Source organism: Salvelinus sp. IW2-2015, unplaced genomic scaffold, assembly GCF_002910315.2.
Source record: "Salvelinus sp. IW2-2015 unplaced genomic scaffold, ASM291031v2 Un_scaffold3398, whole genome shotgun sequence".
In the NCBI taxonomy this organism is placed as follows: domain Eukaryota; kingdom Metazoa; phylum Chordata; class Actinopteri; order Salmoniformes; family Salmonidae; genus Salvelinus; species Salvelinus sp. IW2-2015.
This window is the reverse complement of record NW_019944679.1, coordinates 23,433-44,793: the sequence shown is the minus strand read 5'-3', so window position 1 is coordinate 44,793 and position 21,361 is coordinate 23,433. Positions and strand designations below refer to the sequence as shown.

Here is a 21,361-nt window from a genome sequence, read left to right as displayed (position 1 = left end):
GAGTTTGAAGGTAGGCCTTGAAATACATCCACAGGCACACCTCCAATTGACTCAAATGATGTCGATTAGCTGTTTAAAGGCACAGTCAACTTAGTGTATGTAAACTTCTAACCCACTGGAATTGTGAAACAGTGAATTATAAGTGAAATAATCTGTCTGTAAACAATTGTTGGAAAATTACTTGTCTCATGCACAAAGTAGATGTCCTAACCGACTTGCCAAAACTATAGTTTGTTAACAAGAAATGTGTGGAGTGGTTGAAAAACGAGTTTTAATGACTCCAACCTAAGTGTATGTAAACCTCCGACTTCAACTGTAGCTATCCATAAGGCAATGATAGTAAAAGAGCAGTTCAATGCAAACATGAGGATATGTGTGTTTGGGCGTGTGTCTCTCTCTGTTTGTCTTTCGGTCTGTCTGGTGAGGGGACTCCCCAAAAACATGTCACTTCGCCCAAAGTGATTTTCGCAGCAGGTTAAGATTTTTTTTTTCTTAAACGAACCCTTTTTCTAATCTTAACCTAATTCTCCTGCTGCGTAAGTTCTCCTAACTTGCTACGAAAAAGTCACTTTCGGTAATAGCTGTATAGAAATGTCATTAGATAGTCCCATCTGGTGAGTGGGGAGAGCAGAAGGTCACAAGAGAAAAGAATGTGAAGTATTGGGGAAAGAAGCAGTATGTGTTAATTGTAGGGGTGCCCATGGGGCTGGGGATCAGAAGTGTCTGGTGCGAGAGAGGCAGGTTGAGTGTACCAGGGTTGGAGTAATGGAGAGGGTGTCCATATGCTGAGGCAGTGAAGAAAGTAGCGGAAGATGGGTCAATGGGGAGGGATTCTGAAAGGATTTGTGTGAGTGGTAGATCTGTGCCAGTACAGAGGGATATATATATATATAACGAGTGATATATGCTTCAGTAAGATTGGCTTTGTAGCATACATAGCAATGGTTATCAACTGTACCGCAAAAAATAGAGCCTGTGGTGGCAGCTGCGGGGAAGTATTTGGGTGTACGAGATTTGACATCAGAAGAGTTACAGTTGAGTGGTGGTGTCCCATCCTTCCAGGCCTGAGCTAGGATTAGATAGGTTTAAATATTGGAATAGGGTTAGATTACACAGTATTTGTAATTTTCCCCCTTTCCCACTCAAGGTATAAGGGATTTATACCCCAGTCTAGTTGGTGGCGGTAATGCAACATTTATTGGATGCCAACCGCCGTTAAACCACGAAGAAGAAGAAGACTACTAAGAAGAGAAGAAGAGCGGGGTGGAAATTGATGGGTAGGCTGACTGTTTTGTCACGACCACGCGACACACCCATTTGTCACAAAGTGCAAACTTCGCCTATCCTAGTTGGAGCGCACGCCCTCACTTCTTGTTGTGATTATTGTTTTCTAGCCTCAAATGTTAGCTAGCTATCGTTGCTCACTGGGAACGACACATTTAGACAGCATTTTTGTATCTAAACAAATTGCTATACTTACTGTCGAAAATTAATAAGACAGTCGCTTAATTTAAAGGATATCCTATCTCTCCATTCAAAGGTACAATAGGTAAGTTAGCTAGCTAATGTTAGCTAGATTGCTAAATCTAATGTAGCTAGCAAGTTATTTTTTTCACAAACGTTATTTCTGACATTCGCCTCAGTAGCTAGCTAGCCATCCCATATATATGAATGCAGCTAGCGTATGCTATGCTGCTAGCTTGTATTCATGTTTTCTTTGCAACCTTGCTGCGATAACGTTAGCTAGCCCTTACTGTTTACATGTTTTAGTCAAGGTCAGTTTATACAACATGTACTAGTGTAACTATGCAATGTTATCGACCTGACTATGAACTTAGTCATCCGTGCGTGGGTGACTGACACACCCAGGCAGCCAGCTCTTTGACAGCAGTTGAAAACATACCTAGCAAATTTGTTTACAATTATACATTACTGATGTTAGGTAGGTTTTCGAGCGAGTTTGTATAAAAATAAATCTCCTGCAAGCAGCATTCCTTTTGTAGCAGACATATGACTCAAGCTGCCTCTTTGATCTTGTCCTATAGGATGACACAGAAGCTAACTGCAGCCCCAGAAAGATGACCTGCACCACCCTAGGGCATGGTCGGGATGTGGCCAGATGTGCCCTTGCTCAATGAATACAAGCAGGAGTTCTGGAAGCGCTTCCCTCAGATGGTGCTGGGGGGTCTGCGCTTGAAGTTGGGCTACTGCCTTATATCTATGTCAACCAGGCGGTCTTGTTCTTGACACCATGGCTGTTGGGTGGCATTGGCACACTGCTGTGCCAGCTGCAGGAGGAGCTCCACGCTGCCGTGCAGTCTGGTATGCTCATGCTGGGGGCAGCAGTGGGTGTCCAGGCCTTGGCACTGTATGCAGCCCGCAGGAATGGCACGGTGGAGAGGTTGGGAGTGCCTAACATCCTGGCTGACGAGGAGGTGGAGTTCACCAACTGTGTAGGCCCAGAGACGGTGAGGTTCATCGCCCCCGGGGAAGAGGTTTGGGGTGAACGTGGTGCTCCACACCATGCTGGCGGGGGCCCTCTGTGGGCTGGGAACATGGTATGTGCTCCTGGGCAGGTTAACTGCACTCTACGGCAGTGTGGGTGTAGCCTTGGTAGTCTTTGTCCTGAGCTGGGTGACTGTACGGCAGAGTACTCCCTTATCATCAACACGGCCACAGAGATGGCCACATTCCAGGCACAGGACACCTATGAGATCATCCCACTCATACGACCACTCTACATATTAACTTTCATAGCTGTGGACCTTGCTGATAGGTAAGAAATAACAAAATTGGTCTTAATGACTGTTTTGAAACTTATGGATATTTTGATAGGATTGCTTACATTTTGTGATTCTTTGCTGTTTTTTTCTCTCCCAATGCTGGTGTCCAGATTTACAGATCCAGAGCTCCAGCTAACCAGTCAGGTTCTTCATGTGGTGTTCCTGGTCCTACCTCTGCTGTTGGCGCTGGGCATGCTGTCACCTCTGGACACCCTCCTCCTTTGGGGCATGGAGCAGGCTCTGGTGTTCGGTTTGGGCGGCTCTCCCATGTCCAGGAACCTTAGGTTTATTTTGCTTGCTACATCAGTTATTTTTTTGTCAACATTTAGATGCTGTCTGATTATACTTAAGTCACTGATGTAGTTCCTTGAGCTCTTTACCATATGCCTGTGTGAGCTCCTATGATTCTGTGCTCTCTGTCCTTCCTAAAGGTTGCTGGGGATGTTCGCCATATCTGCATGTGTCACTGTTTGTACCTTCTTCATCCCGTCCACTGTGGGTGTGGTCGTCTTCTCCATGGCCATGGGGTTTCTGCTTAGTTTAGATCTCAGACAATTTGGGGCACACTGTAGAGGAGGGCCCAGGGTGACCCGCGGCGACAGTGGATGGCGTAGGGGGGCATCCTCTGCCACTCCCCGTTGGTTTGGCTGGCAGTTGTGCTGCAGGGAGATGCTGCTCTACCTGGGGCTGCTGCTGGGAGCCATGGCTGAGGCAGGCCTCTTACATCACTTCCTCAGTCCCTCTCAGCCCCAGAACCTCAAGCTGCTGTCAGCTACCTCCTCATCCTCTTCATTGTCTCCTGGGCTCTCGGAGAGATCCAGGGAGCCTATGTTTTTGGAGGAGTGTTCCTCAACCCACTGTACCCAAGAGGAATGGCCAATGTCCGGGTACCGGGTGGCTGGGGCCATCAGGAGGGTGCTGCTCAATCCGAGTGAGCTCACCTTGCAATATAGTATTGCTTTGTCATTACTGAAACATACTATTCATGCATCTTAATACATTATATTTAACATTGACTTTGTGTTTTACATTGCAGTGTCTCCCTTTGCAATGATTGCTTTGCTGATGCTGGATGGCTCCGTTCAGCAACTCCACACAGCCTCTCTGTGTGGGATTCACCCGGGCCTTCAGAATGGTACACATGGATTATTTTATGTATAACGTAAGCATGTACTGTATATCAATCAACCAGAGTTTCTCTCTCCGGTGACCTCATGACAATTAATCCTCTGATTGTTATCAATATGATTTAAGTCATGTTGATTTGAGTAATGGGTCTCTGTTGTGCAGGTGTGGCAGAGCTTTGAGGATGCCCTGTTTCAGATGGTGGTGTCAGTGAGGCTGGCTGCAGGGGAAACCAGACTGCCTGGGTGGGACAGTATGGGCATAAGGGTAACAACACATGACATAGGCATGATATTTTTCCGGAAAAATATTTAAAGTTGAACATTGCAATTGAAGTCCTGGTTAAATCTTCAGTATCTCCCAAAATCAGAAATGCACAAAGTTTGTCTGTCATTGGTCAACCCAGGTGGGCCTGCTGAGTGATAGGCTGCTCCAGGTCCTGTCCAAGCTTAAGTTGGCCCTGGCCGTGCTGGTGACCTCCTGGACTGAGAAGAAACAGCGGCGTCAGTCGGCCGGGACCCTGAACGCTTCCCTGTGTCCTCTGCGGTGTTCCGGTCTGCCATGATCTCTGCTCCTCTGCTGCCCCTCTTCTCCCTGCCCATCTTCCTTTGGGCTTCCCTAGGCCTCAGCGTAGTTGGGTTGGGCCCGGGGGCACCGCCTGCCTCTGTCCAGACTCCATCTACTACCAGCAGATGAGTGGGAGCCTGGCCTGTGCTCTGAGGAGTACCTTCACCAGGGGATCACTTGGTTTGTGGGTGTCATTCTTTAGTTATTTTCCCCTGTTTCTTATTTTCTTCCATTCATTGGTGAACAGTGTTTTCCACTAGCGCTGGCTGTCGGCTAAACAGCAGATTAGACTAATTTTCAGCCGGCTACTTTTTCCACTTGAATTAACTAGGCTACTTTAAAAAAAGTAAAAAGTCAGACGAGCCCTCTCCCGCTACAATAAACGATGTCTCTTCTAGCGATCTATTGATAGGACAGGTGCCTGTCAGTCACAAAGCGAGCGATGACAGGGAAACAATGCTGGTTTGACAGTCTGCTGTGGGCAGTGTGATTTTGTGCGCGCTGAGGTTCGGTTGGTTGTAGTCAAATTTATTTACACAGAGGAAGGGGAGAGCATGATGCTTTGAGTGAATTTCAGGGCTCTACGATGTGACCATTATACTTTCATATGCGCCTATAAGTAGATGCGTATGAACTGAAAAAGTAAGCTTAAATATGAGCATGTGCGAGTTGTGATTTATAGCAACAACAAAAAAATCCAGCCGTAGCTATTTTCAATGTCTTTATGCAATTGTGTTTCATAGCTGGTAGCTAATCACAAAGAACCATAGAAATAAGAATGATTTATTTCTATACAAAGACCTATGTAGAGTCCCATATATCCCAACTTGTGCGCAACAACAGTGCCTTGGCCGTAGCAACTGTGCCTGGGGCGGTGTGCGCACTGAAATATATTTTTAGAAGCGCACAACCATAGTTGGTCGAATTTACCAAAAAGTCTACTGAAGTGTGACTTTGTCCTTGTGTTTCTTGGCTCTTGACATTGTTTTGTTCACACGCTAGGTTGTTCAATATTTGTTTGAGCTTGCTCAATTGGTACTAGCAAAGGTATGTCGGAGAATCTCAGTCAGACATGTGAATCCCACCGTTACCACGGTAAAGGCCCGCCCCTTAGAGACAGGCTCAGAGACAGTTTATCTACAAACCATCAGACTGCTGAACACTTGAACTGGACTGACCACCTGCTCTGATTCTCTGCATCTTAGCACACAGACACATTTACAGTGCATTCAGAAAGTATTTAGAACCCTTCACTTTGTTACAGCCTTATTCTAAAATTAATTAAATCCCCCCCCCAGGTTAAGACATGTTTGTATATGTAATGTAAATAAGGTATTTTTTTTATTTTAAGTATTCATACCCTTTGCTATGACTCAATTGAGCTCAGGTGCATCCTGTTTCCATTGATCATCCTTGAGATGTTTTTACAACTTTATTGGAGTCCACCTGTGGTAAATTCAATTGATTGGACAGGATTTGGAAAGGCACACACCTGTCTATTTAAGGTCCCACAGATGACAGTATATGTCAGAGCAAAAACCAAGCCATAAGGTCAAAGACATTGTCTGTAGAGCTCCGAGACAAGATTGTGTCAAGGCACAGATCTGGGGAAGGGTACCAAAAAATGTCTGTAGCATTGAAGGTCCCCAAGAACACAGTGGCCTCCATTTTTAAATGGAAGAAGTTTGGAACCACCAAGACGCTTCCTAGAGCTGGCTTCCTGGCCAACTGAGCAATCGGTGGAGTAGGGCCTTGGTCAGGGAGGTGACCAAGAACCCGATGGTTGCTCTGACAGAGCTCCAGAGTTCCTCTGTGGAGATGGGGGGAATCAACCAGAAGGACAACCATCTCTGCAGCACTCCACCAATCAGTTCTTTATGGTAGAGTGGCCAGACGGAAGCCACTGCTCAGTAAAAGGCACATTACAGCCCGCTTGGAGTTTGCCAAAAGGCACTTAAAAGGACTCTGACCATGAAACAAGATTCTCTGGTCTGATGAAACCAAGATTGAACTCTTTGGCCTGAATGCCAAGCGTCACGTCTGGAGGAAACCAGGCACCACTCAACACCTGGGCAATCACATCCCTACGGTGATGCATGGTGGTGGCAGCATCATGCTGCGGGGATGTTTTTCAGCAGCAAGGACTGGGAGACTAGTCAGGATCAAGAGAAAGATGAACGGAGCAAGGCCAGAGATCCTTGATGAAAACCTGCTCCAGAGCACTCAGGACCTCCGACTGGGGCGAAGGTTCACCTTCCAACAGGACAACGACCCCAAGCATAAAGCCAAGACAACGCAGGCTTCAGGACAAGTGTCTGAATGTCCTTGAGTGGCCCAGCAAGAGCCTGGACTTGAACCCGATCTAAAATCTCTGGAGAGATCTGAAAATAGCTTTGCAGCAACATTCCCCATCTAACCTGACAGAGCGTGACAGGATCTGCAGAGAAGAATGGGAGAAACTCCCCGAATACAGGTGTGCCAAGCTTGTAGAGTCATACCCAAGTACTCAAGGCTGTAATCACTGCCAAAGGTGCTTCAACAAAGTACTGAGTAAAGGGTCTGAATACTTAAGTAAATGTGATGTTTTAAAAAATTATAAAATTTGCAAAAATATCTAAACCTGTTTTTGCTTTGTCATTATGCGGTATTGTGTGTAGATTGCTGAGAACCCCCCCCCCCCCCCCAATTTAATCCATTTTAGAAGGCTGTAACGTAACAAATTTTGGAAAAAGTGAAGGGGTCTGAATACTTTCCAAATGCACTGTAGTTCAGCAAAAACTTCAAACCGGGGAGGCCTGGCTTGTTACTTTTTCTATTTGGCTTGCGACTCCAGGTACTGGGTGAAGTGAAAGTACTTTGATATAACTTTAATAATTTCTAGACATGACTTTGTAGCTTATGTACAATGTATGAAATGATAATGGCGAGGTAAACATTACATTTACACCGGCAGTAATGTTGTCAGACTTCCTTATTTACCCACACTTTACAGTATACATTACATACTGCATTAGGTGTTGGGCATATGTTTTCAGTTGAATCTTTAACCCCTATTGTTGGGAGAAGCCATTAATTTCCCAACCACAAGCAGTTAGAACACCATAGTGCACTCAAGGTGTTCCAGCTCCGTGTCCTCATGGTTGTTTTTTTACTCACTGTGTATGTTGACTCAATCGCAGTGACAGTGAACTTTTAGATTGGTCGAGCAGGGAATGTATGCAGATGAAAGAGCCGGGCGGGGGGAGCCTCTTACTGTTTTATATTAAGAGGAATGTTGTTGCGAGTTGCTCAGTAGAGCCGTCGGCAGTAATGTAAGCTTGCAGGATCCAGTTGTGATTCCCGAGAAGTGACCCGAACAAAATCGCTCTGATCTGTATTCATTACATCCAAATGTTTCAACACCATTAACCTCAATACTCTAAAGCCAGCCAGAGCTTCTTCCAAAAAATGTGTTCAGTGCTCTATTTGCTGTCAGGAGGGGGCAAGGAAAAAACTGAGCAAGTACAAGCTTAATTATTTATTGATTGACTACTCGAAACAGAAAAAATTGCTATAGTAATGTCATCACTCAATCTTATTGTTTTCTTGGCTAACTGAGGGTGCCTGAGCTGTGATGTTTAATTTAGGCTAAGCGCTTGTTGGGCATACTATACCCAGTAGAAAGAGGAGAGTTTGTAGTGTTCTTTTTTTCCCTTTGCCCCCTCTGTGACATTGGCGGCTGTGCATCAGTGAGCATTGAGCGGGAGCGGAGAACGCACAGCGTGTCATTTCCCATCGCGAGGCAGCGTCGGTGACTATTCCGAGACGCCGCTTTAGGATATGACATTATCCTTGAACACTAGTCAAACTTAAACGAAGGCAACCATCGCTCTGCCACTACAATTTCACCAAAAATGTCTGTCCGCTCTCCCCTCTGTCGACCAAAAATGAAATGCCCCCTCCTACAAATTCCCCAAGTCTACTCCCATGAGAGGAATGAATATTTAGAGACTAATGGAAAGCAGAGAAATAGAAGGAATTCACTATTTAGATCTGTGCAGTCAGCCAGTTTAAACTGTATCATGACCTTCCTCTACAACTGAAATGGTAAATTAATCCGACAGCCAAGTTATCCACAGCCGAAAGACTCACTACTGATGCAAAATGAAAGGGTTCTGTGACCAGGGGGAACTTATCTATGTATATACTCCAAGCTTTCTCATCTTCAGCATCTCTTGACTGCATGTCCTATAATAATAATTTACCACTGGGATGACTGTGACCAAGTATAACACCACTCAAAGGCTGGGATGAGAATATGCTATGAATAGGGACATGAGGCGTAATGGAATAAGCCTTACCCGAAATCTTAGCTGTGGATAAGTGTATGAAGAAGCTGATAGGCCTACATTTGATTTCTTTCCTCCCCTCTGAAGGTTCTCTGGCTCCTGGCCCCCACTTCCTGGGTCGCTTCCAGGACACCGCATGGTTTGGATCATGATCTTGGAGAGAGGATATGGCTACTGCACGGTCAACATCAAGGTACTGGTTCATTAATGGTTATGTGTTTGAATCGCTCATTTGTGGTGAATTTGACCATTTTGTTTCAGGGTCTGGAGCTGCAGGAGACGTCGTGCCATACAGTGGAGGCTCGGAGGGTGGATGAGGTGTTTGAGGGGGCCTTTGAGCGCCCTAAGCGGCTTGGTCTCAACCAGGGATTAAACCTGCACTTGGGTAACGCCCTCACCCCTTGTGCTGCCCTGCCTGTCCACGTCTACTCTGATGCCTGAAATGTGCTTTCGGGTATCATTGACTCGCATGACCTGAGGAAGCTCCAGGATGACTTCCTGAAGGCCCTGGTGTGGCTGCTGCTGAGGAACTCTGTCCAGAGACATAAGACTTTTACTGGGGACACCGGGAAAGGGAAGTAGCCTCCCATCTTGGCCAGTCAACTGTCACCCAGCCTGCAGAGGCTGTCATGGTGGAGTCCGTCTCCTCTCTCAAGTTTAGACGGGACAGCTCCAGTTTGACCTTCTCCGGTGACTGGTCAGATGAGGATGACCTGTTTGGGGCTCAGCCAGCCAGGAGGACGGTGGTGCTGGTAAGTACGGTGGTCCAGCTGGGACACACAGTGCTCCACACCAGCCCCTCACTGCCAGGCTCTGTGGAGATGGACAGGTTTGAAAACATGGCCCTCTCGTCCCTCCAGCCTCTGGGGCTCCCGGCTGTGGACAAGGGCAGGAACCCTGAAGTAACCCCCACAGAGTTCTCCGGCATCTTGGCCCATGCAAACTTCAGCTGCCCCCACACTGAGCTGTTCAGTCTGCCCCCTGGGTAGAGGACATCCCCCTTATCATCCCGGTTGCAGCAGCCCTATGCTTTTGTTCCCTGAGTGGTTTCGGTTCACTCTGGGGCAGTTGGCACTGTCCATTCAGGACAAGGCTTTGGAAGATGTGACCAAAGCCCTGAAGGAAGATGAGGAGCAGAGTCTGCCTTTACCAGCCCCAGCTATGTCTACAGGGTCTACTGTGGGGACGTGCCTTGGACAGAGGGGCTGGAGTGGCTCTCTGAAAACAAATTACTTCACCAGCTTGCACTTAAGGCTTTCAGGTAAAGAGGGCAGGGGTGAAACATGGGTGTAGCTGCTATCCAACATAGGGAATCTAAAACGTATATACTGGATGTGTGTTACACATTCAATATTGCTATCCAAACTAAGCTTGTCCCTGATCTATTTACCTGCAGGTACAGTTTCAAGCTGCTGTTTGATCAGGTGAGTCTGGGGCCAATAGAGAGTCTTGAGGAGCTGTTCAGCACACTGGAGGAGTATGAGAGGGACTGGTACATCGGCCTGGTGGCTGACAGAGGCTGGCAGGACTGTGTCCTACAGGAGAAACTCTTCCTCTTCTCACCGGGCCATGACCTCACCCTGGAAACCAAACTCACCACACTACACCTGTGTTTCTGTTACCTTACTAACTCACAGGGTTCTCACTAAAGTAACCCAACAAACAACTGATGAACTATTAACATTGCTTAAAAATTGTTTGTTTGTATAGAGTGGTTTGTGTAGTCTTATCTTTGGGGTGTGTATATTTTAAACTGAGCTAGTGGTCAGTACAGTAAGTGACCTCTACCTGCCTGTCTCCACAGAGCACTTACACAGGGCTGGTTCAGGTAGGCCGTCTGAATGAGGTGGTGGTGCGTGGCTAGTGGGCTAACCTGTCCTGGGACCTGCTCTACGCCACCAACGATGATGAGGAGCACTACAGCATCCAGGCCCACCCCATCATGCTGAGGAACCTCACTGTCCAGGCACCCGACCCCCTCTGGGGTACCCCATCTACTCCTCTGTCCCCCTGCACCTCCCCTGCTTCTAACCCCAACCCCTTGTTGGGATACGCCATCTTCACCAACTCCCCTATACCCACCCTGCCTCTGGTTTTCCTAACTTTATCACTGGGTAAGCCCAATGTTGTGGGCTGTAAATGTAACCCATCTAGAGGTCGGCAACAGGCGAGCCAAAACTGGCCCGCAATTCATTTTTGGCCCCAAAAAGTTTTGTAAAATACAAGATTCAATGTATTTGGGGGATTTTAGTTTGTGAAAAAAATACTAGAAATCACTAGAAATTCAACAAAAAGTGTTTCATTTAGGAAATCTGTTCCAGTGTTCCTACAAATAAAAACAGGTGCTCGTGTCTCAATGAAATATTTTTTTGCTAAATTCAATCTCTTTTGGGCTTAGTTGTGGTCAAATGGCAGTTTACAAGTTATAATTATTTTGCGTCCCCTCGGCAAAAATCGTCCCGCAGCTGAATCTAGTCGCCTACCCCTGCACAAGGGTATCTTAGGAAAGTACCTGGAAGGCAGATTAAAACAAATGGTTTCATTCATGCAGGAGCGACATTACCAAAGGTGTGGTACTAGTTCAAACAACGGAATATCAGCTTTCTGGAGAGAAAAAAATATTTACATGGGATATAATTGTTCAGAATACATTTATCATTCTGGAAAAAACAATTGTATCATGTGTAAATAAAATTTAAATCAGATACAACCACCTTCCCCTCAAGAGGACAGCCAACACAGTGCCAATTTCATGATAAACTTATTTAGCAAATGTTTTCCCTCAAATACAGTTATGTAATGCTCCCAAAGGCAAAATGGGACAAAGATTTTGCTTTTATTTTTATTCAGTGTTAAATTCAAGGATGTGCCTTTCGGTTGGTCTTCATATTGCTATCATTTTGTTTACAGTTCTTGTTTTTAAGACTAACTAATGTTATCTTGTACATACTGATGTGTGTAATTGTATATACACTTATAACGTTTTCAAAGAAACCTGATAGGCTATTGTTTACTGGAGATTGGTTAGTGCTATAGACATTCATCACAGATCTGTGGGGAGTGCATTAATTATACTCCACCTATCAGACAATCTAATCAATTTTAATGTTCCTCCTTATTCTGAAATACTTTTTCCCCCATCAACTGAGTCAGCCTGGACACATCCTAATTTCATAGGCTAGAGGAAAATCTTCAATGTTTCTATTTCCACCCTCATCCCTATTCTTCTGCTTTGTGAAGAGGGCTGTCCTAAAACATTTTCCTTTCAGCTAAAAATGAGACAATTGCTTCCAGGTTCAAGTTAACCCATTTCAAGGTGGAGCTCAAGCATTTGGAATGCCTTTCAGGAAGACTTGGGCTTTGTGAAGTAAGCAGAGTCTGCGTCCTGTAAAACAAAGCTTAATTTTAAAGTTATCTTTTTTCGACTGTACAAACAAATCTGTAGCACATGCCAAATATAAACATTTTACATTCTGGGGAGACGCTCTGTCACTCAAGAAGTTAAGGCATCAGAACATGGACTTGTCAACAGGATGATGTGGGAATGGGTCATATCTCAGTTTAATGAAAGGTGACTGATTCTACTTTATCCATATGTCCTATGTTCTGAGGCTGATCTTGCTTCATTGTCTGTTTCAGGTGTCTAGATTTCAAATACTGTTCTTTGACAGATGAAGAATGAAAACCTGCAAACTCACTAAGTTGCCTTTGCCTTTCCTCAGTCTGTATTTTCTCTCCTTTGTATACTTTTTTTAATATATTGACCAAACCTTGAGCATTCCAACACACAACTAAACCACAGTGGTTGGGTGACATTGTCCATCCAAATCCTGACACAAAAATGTCTGGTCAGTCAGAAAATGACCTTTCTGCGTGGCCCTCAGCTATCCAGCAGAGGCCACCAGACGTAGAAGTCAGTAAGTCAGTCACTGCCACTGGGAAGCAGTCATGCCCACTGCTATACCCTGGCCAGTGTGGCCGCCCCCTTCTCTTTATCAGGCTGAAGCAAGGTCAGTAACAGCTGAGCCCCCTAGCTGTTAAGAGACAGCTCTAAATAGAGTCTGCTTTACTGAAGTATTTGACTGTTCACACGGTTAGTGTCCCCTTATTCCTGGCCTGGCAAGGTTAACCTTAGAGAATGTGAAAGCAAGACCATGCATAAACGATGCCTAGTGCAGGGATGGGCAATTCCAATCCTCTAGGGTCTGATTGGTGTCACTTTTGCCCCATCCCCATCTAACACACCTGACTCCAATAATCATGATCTTCAGTTTAGAAGGAAATTAGTTTAATCAGCTGTGGGATGGGAGGGAAAGTGTGACACCACTCCAGCCCAGAGAACTGGAGTTGCCCATCCCTGGCCTAGTGCATTTCACCCACCTCGTCCTTGTGTACACCCAACAGTACACATTTTTGTTGTAGCCCCAGACAAACTCACCTGATTCAACTTGTTGAGGACTTGATGATTAATTGACAAGTTGAATCAGGTGTGCTTGTCCGGGGCTACAACAAATGTGTACTGTTGGGGGTACTGGAGGAGACTGGAGTTGGGAAACACTGGTCTATGGAATACACTGAGCTCTGATCATTCTATAGGCAAAACTGTAACAATATATAGTATGCAGCTCAGAAAACACATTCTTAAGCAAAATCATGTTGCGAGACCTACAGAAAACCAATACTAACCAGGCCAGCCTTGAAGTTCTGCACCCTCTTCCTGCCCAGCACATCAGTGATGAACCAGGCCCAGGTGGGAGCATACTGCCACACATAGTAGAACAGCAGAAAGGGCTGCTGGGCAATCCACATCTCCTTGGTGCCATTGGCTATACCCACCAGGATGAGACGCACACAACGACTAGTGACCATCTTGTGTTGCTGGTCCCCAGCAGTGGGAATGGCCTTAGATATGGAAGGGATAAGACAGGAAATTAATGTCAACACTCATACAAAAATGTTCAATTCAACGGAAGTTAAATCATACTTTAATGACAATTATTTGAAAGACCAATGGCTTTCCCATGAATGCGTTTGTGACATCTTGACAATAACAAAATGTGATGCAATTGCAACATGTCCAATGTCGATGTAAAATTAAGCATGAATTCAGCAATAATGTGAATTAAAATTATCACAAATTGGAAGCAAAACCAACCTTTCCCACTTCTTCTGTGAAAGCATTCTGGACTATCTGTGACTGTACAGGCCCTGGACATACTGTGCTGATGAGTATCCTTGGGTATTCAGTCAGCTCTGTTCGAAGAGAATTGAAGAAGCCCTGTGGAAAAAGTAGATTGTCATCTCAAGATCGTAATCAATTTATCTATCTAGATGTTGTACAACTACAAACGGGCAGAGGGTGGCCCATGATTGATCTAACCTGAAGAGCGTGTTTACTGGCAGAGTATCCGGTTGCCAGAGGTGCCCCAGCCAGGCCGACCACACTGCTTACAGTAACTACACTGCCCGACCCTCGCTGTGTCATGTGGGGCAACACCTGCTTGGTAAGTGACACTGTGCCCAGGAAGTTGAGCTCCATCAGTGCCTGGTACACATCCACACTGGTCTCCAGGCACAGAGAACGCTGGCTGCGGCCACCATTGTTAACCAGGATGTCAATCTAAATGGGCATAGTGCAGAGAGAGACCGGAACAAAGCAAGCCATATATCACCAATTATCTTATTCTTCAAAGGAATTCATTGAATTCATGATACACTGGTAACAAAATCAAGACTTGGTTGTGAACATTTCTGCCAAAGGTATAATCAAAACACAGATTACAAGTGGAAACAACCTCATGTCTCAGAATAAGAGAACACGTCTAATAAGACGGCGCTAATACTGGACTTAGCCTTGAATTTTCATGTTGAGCATGTGCATAATTTGCCTTTGGGAGCTGGTTGGTAGTAAGCTAGTCTGATTAATCAGACTGTAATACACAATGAATTGGTATATACAGCAAGAAACATGTGTGTACAAAATCGTTGACAGTACATGTTCTTTACAAACCAGAATATTGAATAAAATGACATGTGAACTTACTCTACTGGTTGTCTGTGCGGTTTGTACTTCAGCTGCACAAAATTTGAGACAAAATATCCACAGGAAAGTATTGGATAAGTGACTTTTTAGACAGCCGGTAGGTATATAGTTCGGTACAATTAAAATTGTATATTCTGAATCAGGGGAGGATGGAGAACAATCCACACCTCAGTAAAGAATATACCTACCGGCTCTCTAAAAAGTTGGGTAAACAATACTTTGCTGTGGACATTTTGTCTGAGACAACCGGTAGAGTAAGTTCAAATGTAATTTTATTTAACATTCTGGCTTGCAAGGAACATTTACAAAATTTTACACACAAATGTTTACGGCTGTATATACCAATTATTTGTGTATTACAGCCTGAATAATATGTATTGTCTTATAAATAAGGCCAGTCTGGTTAGACTTAAGTAAATGCGAAGAAAGTATGTCCTACATCAGTGGTTCCCAAACTGAGGGGGTCGGCAGGGGGTCAAGCCACGGTGGGAACCACACATGCAGAGATCTTCCGTTCACCTACTCTGCATCTCACAAAGACATGGCGGTTGGAACCAAAAATCGCAAATTTGGACTCATCAGACCAAAGGACAGATTTCCACCGGTCTAATGTTCATTGCTTGTGTTTCTTGGCCCAAGCAAGTCTCTTCTTATTATTGGTGTCCTTTAGTAGTGGTTTCTTTGCAGCAATTCGACCATGAAGGCCTGATTCACGCAGTCTTCTCTGAACAGTTGATGTGGGTCTGTTACTTGAACTGTGTTAAGCATTTATTTAGACTGCAATTTCTGAGGCTGGTAACTCTAATGAACATATCCTCTGTGTCTCTTCCTTTCCTGTTGGCGGTCTTCATGAGAGCCAGTTTCATCATAGCGCTTGGTGGTTTTTGCGACTGCACTTGAAGAAACTTTCAAAGTTCTTGAGATTTTCCGGATTGACTGACCTTCATGTCTTAAAGTAATGATGGACTGTCGTTTCTCTTTGCTTATTTGAGCTGTTCTTGCCAAAATATGGACTTGGGCTATCTTCTGTATACCACCCCAACCTTGTCACAACACAACTGATTGGCTCAAACGCAGTAAGAAGGGATGAAATTAGAGTGTCTAGTTTGAGAAACAGACACCTCACAAGTCCTCAACTGGCAGCTTCATTAAATAGGACCCACAAAACACCAGTCTCAACGTCAACAGTGAAGAGGCGACTCCGGGATGCTGGCCTTCTAAGCAGAGTTGCAAAGAAAAAGCCATCTCAGACTGGCCAATAAAAAGAAAAGCTTAAGATAGGCAAAAGAACACAGAACACAGACACTGGACAGAAGAACTCTGACTAGAAGGCCAGCATCACGGAGTCGCCTCTTCACTGTTGACGTTGAGACTGGTGTTTTGCGGGTACTATTTAATAAAGCTGCCAGTTGAGGACTTGTGAGGCGTCTGTTTCTCAAACTAGACAGTAATGTACTTGTCCTCTTGCTCAGTTGTGCACTGGGGCCTACCACTCTTTCTATTCTGGTTAGAGCCAGTTTGCTCTGTTCAGTGAAGGGAGTATTTCACAGCGTTGTGTGAAATCTTCAGTTTCTTGGCAATTTCTCGCATGGAATAGCCTTCATTTCTCAGAACAAGAATAGACTGACGAGTTTCAGAAGAAAGTTATTTGTTTCTGGCCATTTGACCAGAAATCGAACCCACAAATGCTGATGATCCAGAAACTAAACTAGTCTAAAGAAGGCCAGTTTTATTGCTTCTTAATCAGTACAACAGTTTTCAGCTGTGCTAACATAATTGCAAACGGGTTTTCTAATGATCAATTAGCCTTTTAAAATTATAAACTTGGATTATTGTATGAATTTGATGTTATTTTAATGGACCAAAAAAATTGCTTTTCTTTCAAAAACAATGACATTTCGAAGTGACCCCAACCGTTTGAACGGTAGTGTGTGTGTGTATATATATATATATATACCACTGCTCAAAAACATAAAGGGAACACTAAAAATAACACATCCTAGATCTGAATGAATGAAATATTCTTATTAAATACTTTTTTCTTTACATAGTTGAATGTGCTGACAACAAAAATCACACAAAAAATGATCAATGGAAATCAAATTTATCAACCCATGGAGGTCTGGATTTGGAGTCACACTCAAAATTAAAGTGGAAAACCACACTACAGGCTGATCCAACTTTGATGTAATGTCCTTAAAAACAAGTCAAAATGAGGCTCAGTAGTGTGTGTGGCCTCCACGTGCCTTATGACCTCCCTACCGCCTGGGCATGCTCCTGATGAGGTGGCGGATGGTCTCCTTGAGGGATCTCCTCCCAGACCTGGACTAAAGCATCCGCCAACTCCTGGACAGTCTGTGGTGCAACGTGTCGTTGGTGGATGAGCGAGACATGATGTCCCAGATGTGCTCAATGGATTCAGGTCTGGGAACGGGCGGCCAGTCCATAGCATCAATGCCTTCCTCTTGCAGGAACTGCTGACACACTCCAGCCACATGAGGTCTAGCATTGTCTTGCATTAGGAGGAACCCAGGCCAACCGCACCAGCATATGGCTCACAAGGGGTCTGAGGATCTCATCTCGTACTAATGGCAGTCAGGCTACCTCTGGCGAGCACATGGAGGCTGTGCGGCCCCCAAAGAAATGCCACCCACACCATGACTGACCCACCGCCAAACCGGTCATGCTGAGGATGTTTGCAGGCAGCAGAACGTTCTCCACGGCGTCTCCAGACTCTGTCACATCTGTCACATGTGCTCAGTGTGAACCTGCTTTCATCTGTGAAGAGCACAGGGCGCCAGTGGCGAATTTGCCAATCTTGGTTTCTCTGGCAAATGCCAAACGTCCTGCACGGTGTTGGCTGTAAGCACAACCCCCACCTGTGGACGTGGGCCCTCATACCACTCTCATGGAGTCTGTTCGACCGTTTGAGCAGACACATGCACATTTGTGGCCTGCTGGAGGTCATTTTGCAGGGCTCTGGCAGTGCTCCACCTGCTCCTCCTTGCACAAAGGCGAGGTAGCGGTCCTGCTGCTGGTTGTTGCCCTCCTACGGCCTCCTCACAGTCTCCTGATGTACTGGCCTGTCTCCTGGTAGCGCCTCCATGCTCTGGACACTACGCTGACAGACACAGCAAACCTTCTTGCCACAGCTCGCATTGATGTGCCATCCTGGATGAGCTGCACTACCTGAGCCACTTGTGTGGGTTGTAGACTCCGTCTCATGCTACCACTAGAGTGAAAGCACCGCCAGCATCAAAAGTGACCAAAACATCAGCCAGAAGCATAGGAACTAGAAAGTGGTCTGTGGTCACCACCTGCAGAACCACTCCTTTATTGGGGGTGTCTTGCTAATTGCCTATCATTTCCACCTGTTGTCTATTCCATTTGCACAACAGCATGTGAAATGTATTGTCAATCAGTGTTGCTTCCTAAGTGGACAGTTTGATTTCACAGAAGTGTGATTGACTTGGAGTTACATTGTGTTGTTTAAGTGTTCCCTTTATTTTTTTGAGCAGTGTATATATACACACATATACACACACGAAACAATTTCAAGGAACGCAGTCCAGCTTCAAACTGAACGCACAAGGTGCAATTTCAAATTGGGTAGTGAATCATCAGTTCCTCTTGTCATGTTAGTCATTGCATACACCCCCCCCCCCCGAGTGAAAATGTTTGGGAACCCCTGTCCGACATGACTAATGCCTGGTTACTTCTTCAACCTTTATTGAGTGGTTAATCAATTGGAAATGGTCAAACACTGAGTTAAATTGAACTAACTTAAAATCCCGACAAAATAAAGAGCGATAAGGGAGAGTTATTACAAATTATCAAGTGTAGTGGTCTTACATTGCCAAAGTGCTGGATAGCAGTTTTCATTTTTGCCTCATGGGACGCTCTCTCCAGCAAATCAAGTGGAAGAACAAGAATATCCTTATCTTTCAAGTTGGAGCACTCTTGGGAATGAAAAATGTTGTTAACTGGTCTGCAAATGAAAGGGCTAGGTGTATAAAATCACACTTACTACTGTGACTGCATTGAAGCAGTAAGCTATGTAATTTATAATGCTTAACAGTAAAGAGAATTAACCTAATTGTGTGCGAGAGAATACGGTTTTCATTAGATGAGAGAACTATCATCCTCACCCAAACAGTGAAGTTTCACCCTATCCAACTGATCCACACGGCGGGCAGATAGAATCAGACGAGACCCACATCGAGCTAGTTGGTAAGCCAGCTCCTCCCCTATGCCACTGGAGGCTCCTGTGACCCACACCACCAGTCCTTTCAACTTGGTCTCTAGAAAACAAGCAGCAGATTGTGTTACTTTTCACAGCAAATACTGAGTAACAGTACTACAACGTTGTTTGAGGAGGGTGGTGAACAGTCATATTGTGCCATACAGTTGTAGCGGTCATATTCACCGTCACCCGGTTTCTCCAACCATTATAGAACAGGTCCTTCCACGTTGTTGTAATTTTCCCCTATTGGCCCTGGAGGGCAAGCAACCAATGTAATACAAAGACATTTTGTTTATATGACAAATTCTGTAGCCGGACCTCTCTGGATCTCCAGATGTTCCATATCATTGCAACATTGTGTGGCCATTGCTGTTCAAATCTGAATGAGATCCTGAGAGGTCAAAGTCTGCTTGGTGCTCAGACTACAGAACGTGTCATCAAAACAACCTCTGTGTTACATTAGATGGATTCTTCAACATGGATCTGCACTGAAACAATGTAGATATACAAGTGAGAGTAACGTGTAACAGTCTGTATTGAAAGATTGACTCCTCGTACATTGCCACATTGTGGCGACTGCCTTGAGTTATTGGTCAATACAAGTTAATTAAGGGACAGGTGTGTTACCTGGCTTGCTCCCAAACAAGGTTGCCCATAGTAAGGTCAAGTCAGCGTCCGCAAATATGAAGCACACAAACTGTACAAGCAAGTAAAGTGCAATTCCTGTGAGCAACGTCACGCCCAAATCCATAGTCTTCTGGCTTGTGTGAAAATGTTATCAAAGTCGCAGTACAAGAACAACAGTTATCTGCTCTCCAGCGTTAGAAAAAAAACGCAGTAATAAAAACGTAAATAACCCGGAAGCGACTATTAATAGAAACGAAAACACTTCCGGTTACAGTTTACTCTATTAGAAAATATTAAAGAAATATTTAGAATTTAGAAATATATGTCAGGATAAATAGACAATGTTCATGCTGATATTTGGCGCACTGTGCCGCTTTAATAGAGACAGAGAGTGATAAAGGATAATGTGACTGAAAGAAATGTATTAGTGAGAAAAATAAGATTGGCCACAGCTATTTCCATACGAAATGTATTTTTGTTTCTGTTAATTCTGTGTTTGCCTTTACAATGTTTAATCCATTTATGGGTTTTTGTTTTGATATGACATACACATCAACCACTGCTAGAGGATATCTTCTTTTTTTCTTCTTTTTTTCTTAACATCAAATCAATACAGAAAGTACATAAGGGAACACAAGTATATATAGATTATATATAATGGACAATCTAGCTAGGGGGTACAAATATCACATTACAATTACACAAGGACCTTAAGGGACATACATACACTTACAATTCTAACAGCTTGTTTGTTAGTAGAGTATTTAATAGTCTTAAAATACAGTTAAATTTATTTTTGTAGGGTAAGAAAATGTGTTTTTTTGTTAGTAAATTTACATTTGTGTATATGAAATTTGGCCAAAAGAATAATGAAATGAATTACATAAAAATGTTTCAGCTTATTTTTATCGTATGTAAAGAATCCAAGCAGTACATCTCTCCACAATAGTGTAAAATCTTCATAAATGTGTTCAATTATAAATCTACTGATGTCTTGCCACAGTTTTCTTACATGTATACAATGCCAAAAAAGATGCAACACTGTTTCTGGGTGGTCATTACAAAAGGAGCAATTTGAATTTATGTTTTCCTTAAACTTCTTCATATAGTGGTTGGCAGGGTAATATTTATGAATAATTTTAAAGGAAACCTCCTTCATTTTGTTAACCAGTAGGTATGTGTGTGGCAACATCCAAAATTTTCCCCAACAGATATTATCAATAAATCCATTCCAATAAGGCATGACATAAGGTATAGATACAACATCCTGCTGAAACAAGGTTCGTATCGCTCTGTTGTTGAATGGGCCAAAAGAGAAACAAATCTTTCCTACTGATGAGTCAACAGGGTCAATAGAAGGTAGGCTCTGAGGGTCAGGTCTTGACACGTTCCTGAATAACAGAGCAACACCTGAGGGAATGGCGTCTAAAACAATTGCAAAATCTTTAGGTGTTACAGGGACCTTGTAAAGAGATAAGAATTCCTTATAACTGAGTAAAAGACCCTCTGCATTTACCAGTTGGCTCACCAATAGGATATTATTTCGGAACCAATATTCTAAAAACAAAGAAGTATTTTTATACAATATATCCCGATTATTCCATATATAATATCTGTGTGGAGAAAATTTGTGTTTATAAATTAA

General features: G+C 44.1%; 1 protein-coding gene and 1 pseudogene across 1 annotated transcript; one reads left to right on the top strand and one right to left on the bottom strand.

Annotated features, from left to right (window-relative positions):
• Positions 1-1,287: 1,287 nt before the first annotated feature.
• LOC112075789 (pecanex-like protein 4) lies at positions 1,288-11,154 on the top strand (annotated as a pseudogene).
• A 477-nt stretch (positions 11,155-11,631) lies between these two features.
• On the bottom strand, positions 11,632-19,965 carry LOC112075788 (dehydrogenase/reductase SDR family member 7). The gene is made up of 7 exons (XM_024142722.2): positions 19,717-19,965; positions 18,995-19,147; positions 18,699-18,805; positions 14,184-14,423; positions 13,959-14,081; positions 13,490-13,705; positions 11,632-12,188 (listed from the first exon to the last, which is right to left on the bottom strand). The coding sequence occupies exons 1-7, from the start codon at positions 19,838-19,840 to the stop codon at positions 12,147-12,149; spliced, it is 1,005 nt and encodes a 334-aa protein (XP_023998490.1). The 5' UTR covers positions 19,841-19,965; the 3' UTR covers positions 11,632-12,146.
• Positions 19,966-21,361: the final 1,396 nt, after the last annotated feature.